The 14,443-nt window shown below is 37.0% G+C and overlaps 1 protein-coding gene across 3 annotated transcripts in view; it reads left to right on the plus strand.

Annotated features, from left to right (window-relative positions):
* The window catches only part of LOC105394379 (probable nuclear hormone receptor HR3), a 98,788-nt gene that overhangs the window by 1,953 nt on the left and 82,392 nt on the right, over nt 1-14,443 (plus strand). The window contains exon 1 of one of the 3 annotated variants that reach the window (XM_011566331.3): nt 8,621-9,778. The exons of 1 other annotated variant lie outside the window; for it this stretch is intronic. In XM_011566331.3, coding sequence (XP_011564633.3) covers nt 9,259-9,778 — 520 coding nt within the window. In that variant the 5' untranslated portion in view covers nt 8,621-9,258. Of the gene's footprint in view, nt 1-8,620; nt 9,779-14,443 lie in introns of those variants that run through there. One more of the 3 variants, XM_048628023.1, reaches the window with a different exon arrangement.

A 14,443-nucleotide genomic window follows, 5' to 3' on the forward strand; every position in this document is an offset into this window, starting at 1 on the left:
CCAAAATTTATCCTGGCAACTTACAAAACTCGGAAAAAAACATTCTAATTTTTGAAACTGCAATTGCAGATTCCTTATTCAAATTCCGCGCCCTTTGAAATAGCGGTCTGCGGCGCCACAGGAGGATCACTCTATACTACCAAAAACGAACGAATGAGAGCTGTCTTGCAATCGCAAAGTTTAACACAACGAGATAGAGTCGTGGCTCGCGCAGCAGCGCTTGGAAACTTCGTTTTTCATCTTATAGAGTGGCCCCACAGTCCCTTTCTTCGTGACGATGACGTCGCGTACGGTACTCGGCAGTGAGGGGCTGTGATAGTGAGAGTCTGTCTTTACGTTTACCGTTACGGCCAGTGGCCCAGAGAGCTTGCTAGTTGGAGTAGATGTCTCAAAACTACGGCTCATTCGTAGATTATTAACTCTTTGTTTAAAGTTTACACTTGGTTTTGATTGGTGGATATGCTGATTATTTTAGTTGTATACTTTTGATAATTATTTTACCTCTGACTCAACCAAAAATTCGTCATATGACTTCTGACGTATGATTGTCGTCTTAAGTCTTAGGTAACTTTAACTTTCAGAACTTCCAAATATGTATTTGTATATGTTTTACTATGATGGTAAAGTTTGTCACCCCAATATCATAATTATAATTTCGTCTCTAGCAGTTTTCTGACTTGAGGATAAATCAAGATTTCATGTAACCTACCGACGTAGGTAAAAATTATAATAAAAAAACGTGTCACATCAATTAATGAGGGTTTATTTGTGACCCACATAATTTAATCACATTACATCACGATTACCGAATCCATCGACACGACACTACCCCAACACTACGCTAGTGACGTGTCAGTAACGGTGCCCGCGGTTCTCACCCACATACAAGTAACTGTGTGGCCCGCGCCGGCTCCGTTAGCTAACACGTTTCAGAACGTATGTGAAGGTGGCTGTTTGTCATCCGTTCCTTTGCCTGGGAACGCGGGAAAAATGCGCCTGATTTGACAGCTGCAAGGTTATAGGATTGATGCTTACGGAACTTATACCAACCATGTAACTGAAGAAAACCGTTTATAGCGTTTTAAAAAATCCTAATTATTTATTTAACTACCTACCGTACTACCCACCGCATATATCTTAGCGACTGACAATCCTTAACTCAGCAGCATCGCTTATCTGTCATGCAGTCATGCAAAATATAACCGAACATTAAATTTGACATATTTTTGCTAAATAAGCGATGATGCTTAAGTTAAGGATTGTCAGTTGCTAATAAAGGTCGGTGGAGTGGTAGCAGTAATAATTTAGTAAAATAATGAATGTAATAATAAAACTTATTTAATTATCATACATTTTCTTAACATGCTTGACGTAGGTATCTACAAAAACTTCTATAAAACCATAATCATGAACACTATGTCTAACGTCTAGACTGGTATCGCTGGATCTGTCTAGGTCTAACAGTTTAGGGCTTAAGAATTAGGACCTAGACCACGAATGTTGACGTGATGACCGATGCAATTTGGGAGGGCAATAGCCTTTTTTAATATTATGGTCTGCTAGTATTAAAAAACTTACTAAATTTGGGTTAAATCCTTCAACCAACAACTCCTTACTCAACGTACAGTAGAAGACCTTTATCTTCAGGCTTTGGAGCATAGTTCATTCTGTGATTTTGTTTACAACTACTTTCTGTATTACTAAGTATGTGCCATTTTGTATACTTATATACATAAATAAATAAAATGAACACACCAAAGCCTGCAGCATGTTGCCAAATGAACGAAACGAAAACTATAAGTATTAAGTACCTAATAAATATTATTTTTCGGAACTTATTAAAATATAATAATTTTCTTACTATGTGTAAACTTGTACCTACCAATAACTCAGAGAGTATAGTAAGTAAGTAAGTACTGTTTTTTTTACCAAAAAGTTCAATGACCTCCTGGGACCGGTCTTGGCCCACCTCGAATTTACAGTTTTTTATTTCTCTCAACTGCACGCGGCAAAAATTTACCAGTTATAATTATTTATAAACCTATCTACAATAGAGTAAGTAAGTAATAAAAATTTACAACATTATAAATAAATAGTTATATTACTAACTACTTTTGAAATTGTATAAAAAAACTGAGAGTGTAGTAAATTTTTACTTACCGGTCATTCCCCGGTCAAATCTAGAAGTAGGTACTTAGGTAATTTGTTCGTTACTAAAGCAAAAAAATAGAATTACCTACCTAGCGAGACAAAGAACATGGCACTTTTTGGTAAAACGCTATAATAGGAAGTTAAGATTTTTCTACTTCTATGGCTAAGATATTTTTTTAGCGGCGCTAGTTAGCCCTAGTAACAGCCTAGGGTATTTCCGCAAATAAAATTAACATTCCCGACAGCAACCAAAATACAGTTAAAAAAACTATTTGAAATTCGAACAGCGCCCAAAATTCGAACATCGAATTCATACGTGACCAAGGAGGTACCAAGTTACTATTGTACCTCCTTGCGGAATTGCGCAACGTACGCAACGCGGGTCAACGCCCGAAGTTCGGCTATCTGCCGTTAGTCGCACGTGAATCTCCGGTTTTACTTTCCAAATTGCAATCTGATGCCGCTATCCGACAACAGATGGCGTTAGGTTAGTCTAAATTTAGCGCAGTTTTTTTTTATAAAATTTGTTTTTTTTTTAAATTAAAATTAATTGTGAGTATGTAGGGCAAAACACCCAGTAACTGACCACCTTAAGGGAGTTGTTCCAGTAATTTATCTGTAGCGGGCTCAATTCTTATTGCTTATTAAATCCGATTTTTATTTTAGAAACTAGATTAACAGAGCTACATTCCTGAGTAAATAGCAAACATGTAGAAGTTACTCATTTTTTTATATATTTTTGCAAACAAAAAGTAGTGATTTTCCCAGTAACTGACCACTAAAATCTAGTAACTGACCACACTCAATGCCAGTAACTGACCACCAATTTAAAATGGTTTAAAAATTGAATTATGATTAAATCTTATTATTATTTATTTATTTGATTACTTCATGTAATAGTACCGATCCTCTGGTCTCTTTTAATGTGTGACACATCACTTTTGCTCAAGGTTTCTTAACTGAAAAGTGCATTAAATTAATTAATCAGATTAATGCATAATTTAAATGATATTTTATCCTAATAATCAACCATTTATTTATTAAAAACACAAATTTATGCATTTTTGTTAAATACTAAAAACAAAGGAATAAACACACATGCACTTAGTGAACACGCATTTTAAATTTACAGCTTTCAGGGAGATTAAGTGGCCCCAATGTAGTACCTTCAGATAAGTCATAGAAAGTGCGATTTTGTTTGTCCGGAACAAGCCAGGATCAGTGGGACAGGCCCATGAAGCATTCATGGTGCCAGAAACGAGCATTTTCTTAAATATTAAGTAGCGAATCCAAGCGCTAAAGCCGGTCTTTTCCATATTCGGTATCAACTGATGAGGAGGAGGAATCGTGGCGGATTGTATTGTCGGCCTGGGAATACATAAATTCCCCGCCGGAAAAGTAGGCCCTTTCCCCGCCGGTCCTTTCAAGGATGTAGGACCAGAGACAGATGGTTTTCATTATTGCTGAAACCTCACCCAGAGACTTTCAGTGCGGCTAAAAGAGTCATTGAGGCTAGCCATTGTAATTATGACCGAATCAGATATTGGGGGTTAGTTTTTCAGGATACAAAGATGGATGCCTTGACGAACGGGATTTCAATGACTTTGTTGAGGATTCAACTGGAATATTTAGTATGCTGTTGAAACGTGCTTTCGTAGGTAAGTATTTGGCCAAAGACAGGTCAGACAGTAGTCATTTCTGCAAGGGGGACAGGGAATCTTTGCCTCGTTGAAGAGGCGTCACTGAAGCAGAACATCGCTGTACTTTCTGCATTTTCCGCTGCTGGACTAATGTGTCTGATAATGATATTATAGCGTTGCCAGTGGATTCCGGATAGTTGTGGTATCGGTTCCAAATGGCTGGGGTGTTGGTCGTGGTAACAACTTATAGAAGAATGCCCCATTTCTTGTGTGCCAATTTTACCGTTCTGTTTGAAATCCGCTGGCCGTTCATAATGCCATTGAAGGGCGTGTTGGTGCACCGGCTGAGGGTGCTAGCATTGTAGTGATGCTTTCTTTTTCCTATTTTGCTGAAGTGGCTTTGCGTGTCTTTGGAAAAATGTGGAGGCGCGTTTCGTCGGTAACGTATATTCGGGTTGGGTCATTAATAGCGTCATTGAGGTCTTGTTCGCCAAGTGCTTTTGTGCTCGGGGAACCAATTTCATCTGGTTCACAAGCGCTGGCATTGGTTAGGTACGCCTTCAGCTGTTCTGAAGATAGCATTTGAGTATCTTTTCATAGAGTGAGATGGTGAAAGCCATTTTTCTCCTGGTTTTGCATTCTTGAAGGGACTGCTCCAAGGATTATCTTTAAGGAAAAATGGTGACATCTGTCTTTATCCTGGAGAATCCACATTATCCTAGGATAATCTAGTGCTAGGGTAATCAGCCTAGGCTGATAGTATGCTCCACTAGCGTTTTTGTCTTCCTCATCAGCTAATACCGAATCTGGAACAAACTTGGACTTTGTGTTTGAATTCCCTATATTTTAAAAGGATCTTGCATGTCACCCTGAATTATTTTGGAATGTCTTGTTGATCCTAGTTTGTCTCAGACTAGTGGAATTGCCTTTACTATACTTTTTTTTGCTATCTTGGCGCTTTTTCATCTCGCTGAAAGCTGTAAAAATATATCATATATAATAATACCAGTAACTGACCACCAATTTACCCAATAACTGACCACCTATGTCAGTAAATGGAAGGAGTGAAGATAGAATGCTCATATTTTGACACAAGAAAATGGCACATATGAGCTTTAATATTACGTTCTTATTTTGCCCAAATTCAGCTTCAACCAAAAATCCCATTAACCGACATAGGTGGTCAGTTATTGGAAAATCGCTGTTTTGTCGTCCAGTAACTGTCCACCCCATTAAAAACAATCAAACGGGAAATAACAAGCTGAATCTCATCAAAAACGTAATCTTTATAATTAAATCTATATAGTATAATTTTTTCTTTCAATGATTTCAATTTTTTTCATGGTAAATTTTACGATCAAAAAATTCACTTACCTTAACAAATACGTTAGTCACAACTCCAATTTACTCGGTTCGCGCGCCAACTGAACTTTTTCGATCGCTCACTATCCATCTGTTGGCGGCTGGCAAAATCTTTTGTATCAGTAATGCTCTCAATGAACCACAAAATAGACTGGATGTTCACTAGATGGCCCTGCTTGGCTATATTTCTTATTTATTGGAGTTGAAGAGGAAGGTGGTCAGTTACTGGCACATGGTCAGTTACTGGGTGTTTTACCCTACCTAATAACGTTTAATTAAGTATAGTTATTTTCTTAAATTAATGTATATTTAAGGCAACCTTTCGTTTTAATTTATAGAACAAAGGATACTTACCTATTAAGGATACTTATCTAGTAGGTAATTTTTGTCCTAATCCTTATTCTTGCCACTCTTTTAAATTGGAACCTTACGCTAATGTGCTTTTAGGTAAGTATAGGTACCTACATAGATTTTAGAATTCGATTTTTTAATGGAAATTTAGTATGGCCTTGTTACTAATACTAGTACTAGTATACTAGTATACTTAACTTACCTTACATCTTATTGATTTTCAAATAAGGCTTCAAATTTAGATCTAAAAATACTTTACAAATTGTAGCCCAAACGGGACGAAAGTTTACAATTACAATGAGGAAAATAATAATTATACGGAAATGAACCTTTTAGAAGCAGTTTTCACTTTAAAACTTTTATAGAGCACCTGTCTCTTCTAGTTATTCTTAGCATTTAAGGAAAATGTCGTTATTTACCTAGCTTGTATAGACCTATGTGCAGTCTAGAATCTAGAAGGCTATATTCAAGGTTGTGCCTAGGTGACGCTTTTGGACGTTATCCTAGGTTATGGACTATGGTGGACAATTTGCATTTTTAGGAAATTTTTAAAAACACTTCGATCAGAGTAAAAACATATGAAAATAGTATGTTTCCCTAATTAATGGGGTCATTAGTTTACCATAAAATTAAGCAGACTTGGGGCTCTTAGGGATTAGGATGGGTCTGATATATGGCAACGGACTGATTTTAAACGGAAACGGAAAGCGATGCGTCCTTTGCGTATGGTGCAGAGAAACCTGACCCCCCTCAGAAACATTATTACTATGAGAGGGGGGTCAGGTTTTTCTGCACCTGACCGTACGATGCCGAAAGCTGGACGCTTACCTTAAAAGCCCTTGCTGTAATATTGTCTGTCTGTCCTTGAGAGAATGCCGCATAGCAACAGCGGAAAAGCTTGCTTGCCTGAGGCAACACTGCGTATAGGGTTGTCACTTTTGTAAAGTGTTATTTTATTTAAAACTAGCTGTTCCTGCGCTCTTCGCTTCGCCTTAAAAAGTTTTCCCGTGGGAATTCCGGGATAAAAAGTAGCCTATGTTCTTTCCCAGGGTCTAGACCGTATGTATACCAAATTTCATTCAAATCCGTTCAGTAGTTTTGGCGAGAAAGAGTAACAGACAGACAGACAGACAGACACAGTTACTTTCGCATTTATAATATTAAATAATTATTATAATTATAATATTAATAATAGTTAGGATGTAATGCATAATTATTATCCTGAATGCCTAGAACGGGTCTCAAGTCTCAACTCAAGACGCGCACGTCAAGACATGACAAAAGTTTTCCGTCGCACTCGCTCTCGTAGCGACGATTAACTGTTGTCACGCCTTGGCATACATGTCTTGCGCCCCGTGCTAAGCCTTCAGGGGTCTACGCTGATAAGCCAAGATCCCTTAAGCCTTGTTCGCATAGGCTAGTAATTTAGTCAAGTAATTTAGTGCGAACAAAACTTTAGATATCTCAAAATGCGTTTTCTTTTCTAACGTAATAAAGTAGGTATTTCTTAATATTACAAATCACAAGATACCACTCGAATAATGCGAAGAGCTATTTAATACCTCTCCAAACGTAAACAGGGAACAACTAATTGCCTTTTAATTCCCGAAAAACCTCCTCAAGGCATTTACATTTGTTGTACATTTTTAGAATTTATTTTCGTTTGTAAGTAGATAATTAGTAAATACGGCTCAAAACAGTAGCTGTTTAAGCTAAACGTATCTATAGGCCTTTCCTTATTTTTGTTGTCATCAAGCCAGAGTTACGTAATAGGTAGTAGAACGGGTAGCGATAGCAAAAAAACGTAAGTATTTTTTTCAACAAACTTATTTTTAGAATGCTTAAGTTATCCTACAGAGTACCTTGTGACTTATTTATTTATTACTCGTATATTTGCAATAGTAGTCCGTTTTTCCGTTCTTTGTTAATTAGTGTTAAAAAATAACGAACTATTTAAAAATTACTTTGACATACTATGTATGTCTTGTTTATGTAAAATGAGCTGTCTTGATAATTTTTTATGTAGTTTCCCTTCAGTGCCTGACTTCTTTTTCCACCCTGTATAGTTCACAGTTTAGGCAATCGAGGGGTAAGCACAAGTGCGTTTATTGCCATTTGATCTGTAAAAGCACATTATTCTGTACCAAATCAAACAGTAAGACTTAATTAAAATGAAACATGAATAATGCCATAAAAAGGTTTACACTTCGCATGGGATTTTCTCATTTATTTCTTAAAATAATATATTTTTTCATGCACTAAATACTTAACACAAGCAATGGCATTGACAATCAATAAGTCCCTAATTTCGTAAACAAATTCCCTAATTTCTGTCAACCGTACCAGCCTTCACCGCCTATACATATAGGGGTGCTACAGACATAAATTCGATTATATGTTTTTTCGTCATTTTGAACGATCGAAGCATGGAAAGCGAGACAGACGTATCGCGAGTGAAAGAGACAACAACACCGTTGTAGTACGCATGCGTTCGCACGTGTCTTTAGCCAGAAAACGACGCACACGGTAAGAAATTTCCCGGCAGTGACAGTGTGGAAAACCGGAAGTGTTTGTGTGAAGTGGTTGAATGTTGGTGTAAATTGAGTAATTTGTTATTTCTTTTGAGTAAAAACTTAAAAACAATACCGATATAGAAATCAGTGAAATCCACGGAACCTCTGAGTATACATCTAAATATTACTTAAGTAAATTTATAGTTATATACTTTAGTGCCGCAAAAATAAGAATGTTCAACATAAATAGAAATGTTATTTAAAGTTACTACCAATAATAGTCATGAAATAGCGGTGTATAAGATGCCAATTATAAAATGTAACTTATACTCTAAAACTAAAATAATAGTTCCATGGAGCAAACAACGTTGACTTGTCTTTATCCTTTTCTTACGCTTTGTATCAGACAAACAATTAACATTTCAAAAATAACAATAACATTGTGAATCAAGAGACATACGGCATAAAGGTTTATCCATTTTTCTAAAGCAATCTTAAGCTTAGCCTATCCCGGGAAGCGTGTTACCTTGTGCGGCTACGCGGGCGCCGTAGCTCGGCGTAGCGCTACGCTTCCGTAGGCCTCCCAGTGGCTACGACGCGCCGCCGCCGCCACCGCGCGAATATAGGACACCGTGTCAATGTGTCTCTAGGCCTCGAAAAAAAAACAAAACCACAGACAATGTAAGACGCCACACAACCAGCCAGTGCCTCGACCCAACACTGCCATTTAAAATTAGAAGAAGAATTTAAAATCACGCACAATCGCCGTTCGAATTTCGAAATCGGGTAGTTCCAGTTTTGGCTCCGGATTTTGACCCCTGACCCAGTTTCTATGCACCTGCGCTGTGCAGCCTGCAGTGGGGCAGTGGGGCCAAACAAAAAAACAATGTACGCAATATGAAAAGGGAGTTTATCATCAGAGTGTGTTCAGTAAAGCAGTGTGATAATCGTGTTCATTAGTTTAAAAATAATATCAAGATTGGGCGTACGCAATATTTACTTACTTATAGAAAATAAATTAACCCTATCATTAGTCCTTGTTTAGTATAGTGCTTGACTCTCACGCAATAATTTTTAAAAAACATTCTCGACTGAATCTTATAAGTCTGATATCTCTCGAAACAAAATAATCTTTTCTCTATGTGCTTTTAGTAATTTAAATCTACAAATCTAGTGTTGTGCTACCGATGAGAACAAAGGCGTGTCAAGTATAAATAAATCGCGACCGAATCGATCCCAAGATGGCGGGAAACAGGGATAACACGTTAGAGGGACATCTCACCCACGTCATCCAGCACCACATGTCCCAGCCGGGGACAGAGGCGCAGGTCAGCGTGCACCAAGTCCAGTCTCCATCTGGCAGTGGGACGAAACGCCACCAAATCATCATCGACATCAAACAGGACATCGACATAGATGAGATGTCCACTCGATCTTTGGCCGAAAGTGTGATGGAGACGCTCGGCGCTCGATCAGCCGCCGTGTACATCGACAATGGCCATCCGTTGGGAGAATCGGCCGAGTTAGAATCTCTTACGACAGTCAACGTGATAGTTGCTAATGACTTAGCACAGAATCCCGTGCCGAGTCCTCCTCAGATCATCGATGAAAATAGTATGGATACGACCCAGGAACAGGAGGAGTCTACGGGCAATCAAATCGCCGTTGACCGAATCGTCGAAATGACTTCGACGACAAGCGAGACTACACCGACGACGACTACCATTTCGGCGTCGGTGTCTTCGCCGACGACCGCGTCAGGTAATGATGGTAATGTGGTTTGTTCGAACTGTCGTGTTTCATGTCTCCTCATGGCCATTCTCTGTCTTCTTCCCTCCGATGTGGAATGCATCTTGCTGTCTCTCTCACTCTGTTTGGTGTTGTAGTGTAGTTCATGAAACATTCAGGTTGCTTACACCACATCTACATATTGATATAATAGATAGATAGAATATTCTTTATTTGTATACAATAATAGATTATAATTAATTATAATTATAATGTTTACTTTTTTCTGATGTTTACTCTTAGGTACTTAAGTTTTTTTTAGGATATGATTCGATGTCTTCTAATTATTTTACGTAAATAGATGCAACATCCTATTCATTAAATTTAGTGTTGGAAATATTGTATTTATATTTAGGACCAGCAAAACAAATATACATAGAGTTCTTTATCTTTTGGAATGTTGCACCTAACACAATAACACACTCAAGAGCAATGAAAAAGTTCCAGTTACGTATGAAAATGGATCGAAATTTGTATCGAGGCAATAAATAAAATAAAAATAAATAATAAAAATAAATTGTCATTTATTTCAGGCTAGGCAATGGCAGGTGGAACTTTTTCATTGCTCCCGGGTGTAAAATCTTCATTCATAGACTGATACACAGTTTTTTTATTTGTACACAATGTCGCAGTTACGGAATTTGATCTTAAACAAAGGTAGAACTAGTGGTCTTATCACTTAAAGCTACTTCTTCCAGAACACCTTTGGGTGGATGGAGAAGCTAAGTTAGACAAGCTATAAACGAAAAGTGGTTTTCAGTTAATATTCTAGGGCTTGTCTAGGCTGAGGGGGCTGCGCTAGGTCAGGGTCTGAAATGCTAACCATTTATTGATTACTTACTTTACACATTGTACTCTTTGTGGGGCCTAATAGCCCGACATAACATTAAAAGTACGATTATGCTGAGGAAAAAAATATTGTAACACATACCTAATGAGTATAAAGCTAAAGTTTTATCTAAGTACTAGCTGATCCCGCGAGCTTCGCTTCGCCTTAAAAAGTTTTCCTGCGGGAATTCCGGGATAAAAAGTAGTGTATGTTCTTTATCAGGGTCTAGAACTCTAGACCATCTGTATACCAAATTTCATTCAAATCCGTTCAGTAGTTTTGGCGTGAAAGAGTAACAGACAGGCAGACAGACACAGCTACTTTCGCATTTATAATATTAGTTAGGATTAGGATGTAATATGTTACAGGCCTATATCCAACAGTAGACGGTCACGTGTTGATGATGATCCTGATAACCATAATGCATTAAATACAAAATTTAACGAGCAACAATAATTTCACCACAAAGCATGCCCGATTCAATTAATGGAACAATTATGCCAATGATCTGCAAATAAATCGAATAATTTGTGGTTCACCAAAATCAAAATGGCGGACATTTATCTTTCGATGTTGCGTATGTATTATATGAAAATAAATACACATTTCCAATGGAAATAGGTCATGTTTGGCATTTGTTTTCTGAGTTATTATTTATTTATTTTATTTAAACACTTTTGTATACAAAATACATAGGTATAACAATTAAACTAGACTCGTATACAAGGGCGGACTTATCGCCTCAACGCGATCTCTTCCAGTCAACCCTTATAATAATTTATATTGATTTTAACCGATGATGCTGGTGAAGTGGTTCCTCTCCTCTTGGACAAGTAAGTGACTCTGGTTTTTCTTGTATAACAGAGCGGTGGTAGCTCAGTCGGGTAAGCGCCCGCTTCTCACGCCAGCGATGCGGGTTCGAATCCCGGCGCTGACATGTATGACCAATGAGTTCTTTGAATTTAAGTACAATGTATAACATCGCTGTTACAGTGAAGGGAGACACCTTGAGGAAACCGACATATCTAGATTTAGGAAATCTAGATACGTGAACCCACCAACCCGCAGTTTAGTTAAACCTTGGGGATATGCACAAAGTTCCATTCGAGAGAGTTATATGCAGGTACTTACACCTCTATAGAGAATAAAATAGAATCTACGGATAATACATTTACATGTTACATGGAAATAGTTGGCATAAAAAAGCTATTGACATTGACACCATGCTTCTAACTCTACTTTTAGACTAATGACTGATGAAAAAAATTATATAATTTATGATTTCATTTGATTTGGCGCCCAACGTGGAACTAATATGACAAATTTGGCGCCCAAACGTGGGGTCAGTGTTATCTATACTGCTGAAATCATCAATGCTTTCTTATAAAGATAAAAAGGGTGCATATAAAAAAAACCCGAAAGAAGGTGATTCAGGGGGTTTTACTGAGCAAGTTTTGTTCTAAGATTTTGAATATTTGCGAAAATATAGTTTCTCTACTAAGTATTTACCTACTGTACTTATATGTAGTATGTTTGTCACCGGACTTTTTGCAATAGTAAAGTACATAATTTTCCCCCATAGTTATAAATCACGTGACCTAATAAATCAATTAATGTTTGATATAAAATTTGCGAATTTTTAAAAGTAGTACAGCAAAAAAATATTGAATTACTGCCCTGCCCTTGAATCAATAATCAATAATACTTTAATATAAGAGGATACCATGTTTAATTATTATTACATTAAAAAAATGTAATAACGATAACACTTGCCTACTTGACAACCGAATGGTGTAGTGGTTATTTAATTTTAGAAATGGCAAAATAATTGAATTGTGTATCTACCCTCCGGGCCTCCCTTGTATGATTGTGTCAATCTAACGCTACTTTCCTGTGTCTCTGACATCTGACAGATCGTAATAAGATAAATATATCATTTGGGTTATTAGAGATAAACAATATATACGAAGAAGATAGTGTGTCAAACCGAATGACATCCATAAAATAATACCAATAAACAAAGTCACAAATCTCTCAAGCGAACTAATCCAAAATAAGAGCTTAGTGGTAGATGTTGGGTGGGTGAGGCTGATAAAAATCAGTGCCTCGAGTGCGAGTTTTTTCTCGATAGGTGAAAAAACTCGCACTCGAGGCCCTGTCGAGACGTTTGTTTTGCACTGACACTGACACTCCATCTTGTCCGTTTAATCTAAGAGCATGCTTATAGATATTGTTATAATGACTTAGGGTGGGGTAGCGTATAGTTGACATGGTATAAAGAATCAAAGAATCAAAGAAGAATAATTATTATATAAAGATTTAATTACATTAACGAAAGCCGTATCCATATAGCATTACATTATTATTATCCCACTAATATTATAAAGCGAAGTGTGTGTGTGTGAATGTTTGTTACTTCACGTCAAAACGGCTGAACCAATTTAAATGAAATTTGGTATGGAGTTAGCTGACACTCATCCTGGATAAGATGTTACAAGTCGTCTATATTTTATATATGTGAGGACAGTAGATTTTAATTTATACTTGTGTTGTGTTTCTACTTAATCCCTAATAATAAGCTATGGTGTGATAAACATTAATACACTTAAGTAATACACACTTGTAAAACGTATCACAACTTTATATTTTCGTGAGGGATTAAAACCAAACATTCAAGTATAATGTTATTTTAACGAAAATAAGGCTTCGTTCACAGTTACTAATAGAATTAGACGTCGATGGATTGGTTGGTAAAGTCCATCTATGTATAAAGTATGAAAAAGAATAGAATAGAATAGAATAGAATACAATGTAGAATAGCTCTTTATTTTGCACCATTAAAGAAAACATTACAAAATCACAACTTATATATAACATAGTTCAAAAAAGGCGGTCTTATTGCTTAAAGCAATCTCTACCAGACAAAAAATATCCCAAGTAATAATAATTTTCACCCAGTATTGACAGGTTGTCTGGTAGAGATTGGTGTAAGCAATAAGGCCACCTCTTTGTGCTATTTTATTACAAACGTTTTGCTTTGTAACTTTTGCTATTGGTGCACATAAAAGGAATTTGTATTGTGTATTTATAAGTGCTTCTTTAACGAGAAGCCCGAAGTTTACTTAATAAATACTTACATCAAAGTACAAGTACATAATAGATTACATTCTACCAGTAATACTTGTTTGTGATATAAACAGTTACAGCACATTTCACACATGCCATATGAACCTTACTGGGGCGACAGGATCTCTACATTTAATTATTTTCAATTACATAGAGGTAATTTACGACCGCCAGCGACATCTAGTGTCGAGTGGCGGTACCGTTTTAATCTCAGTAATATCTCGTAGTGGGGTATTTTTTGTAACAAAGTAGAACCGCCATCTCTAGTCATTCCTGTCTTCCTTTCTTACTCAATGGAATACCTATATTATTGATCAATGAAGTAAACAAAGTTTAGGATTTATTGGTAATGTATCGTGAAAAGTAGTGGTACTCTCGACGCGCAATCTATTGTGTCACGCTTGCCTTCGAGTCATTTGGTACTCTGGAACACGATGGTAGCGCCACCTTGCCCACCGTATTTGGTGGTTTTCGGGTGAACTAGTCTAAATTCGGTTACGAACGCAAGTTGGTACTCTTGACCGCCATTTTGACAGTTGTCAATATTGAACAAACTGGATATACGCAATCGCTAAGGCAAGAAGAAAAAATTAACTTTATTACTTGTATTTGTACTTGTGAGTGGCGATTTTGTGTGGTTTTGTGTGGTACTGGTATTTGAGACTAAAGATGCTGTGTTATGG

Source organism: Plutella xylostella, chromosome 2 (genome assembly GCF_932276165.1).
Source record: "Plutella xylostella chromosome 2, ilPluXylo3.1, whole genome shotgun sequence".
In the NCBI taxonomy this organism is placed as follows: Eukaryota; Metazoa; Arthropoda; class Insecta; order Lepidoptera; family Plutellidae; genus Plutella; species Plutella xylostella.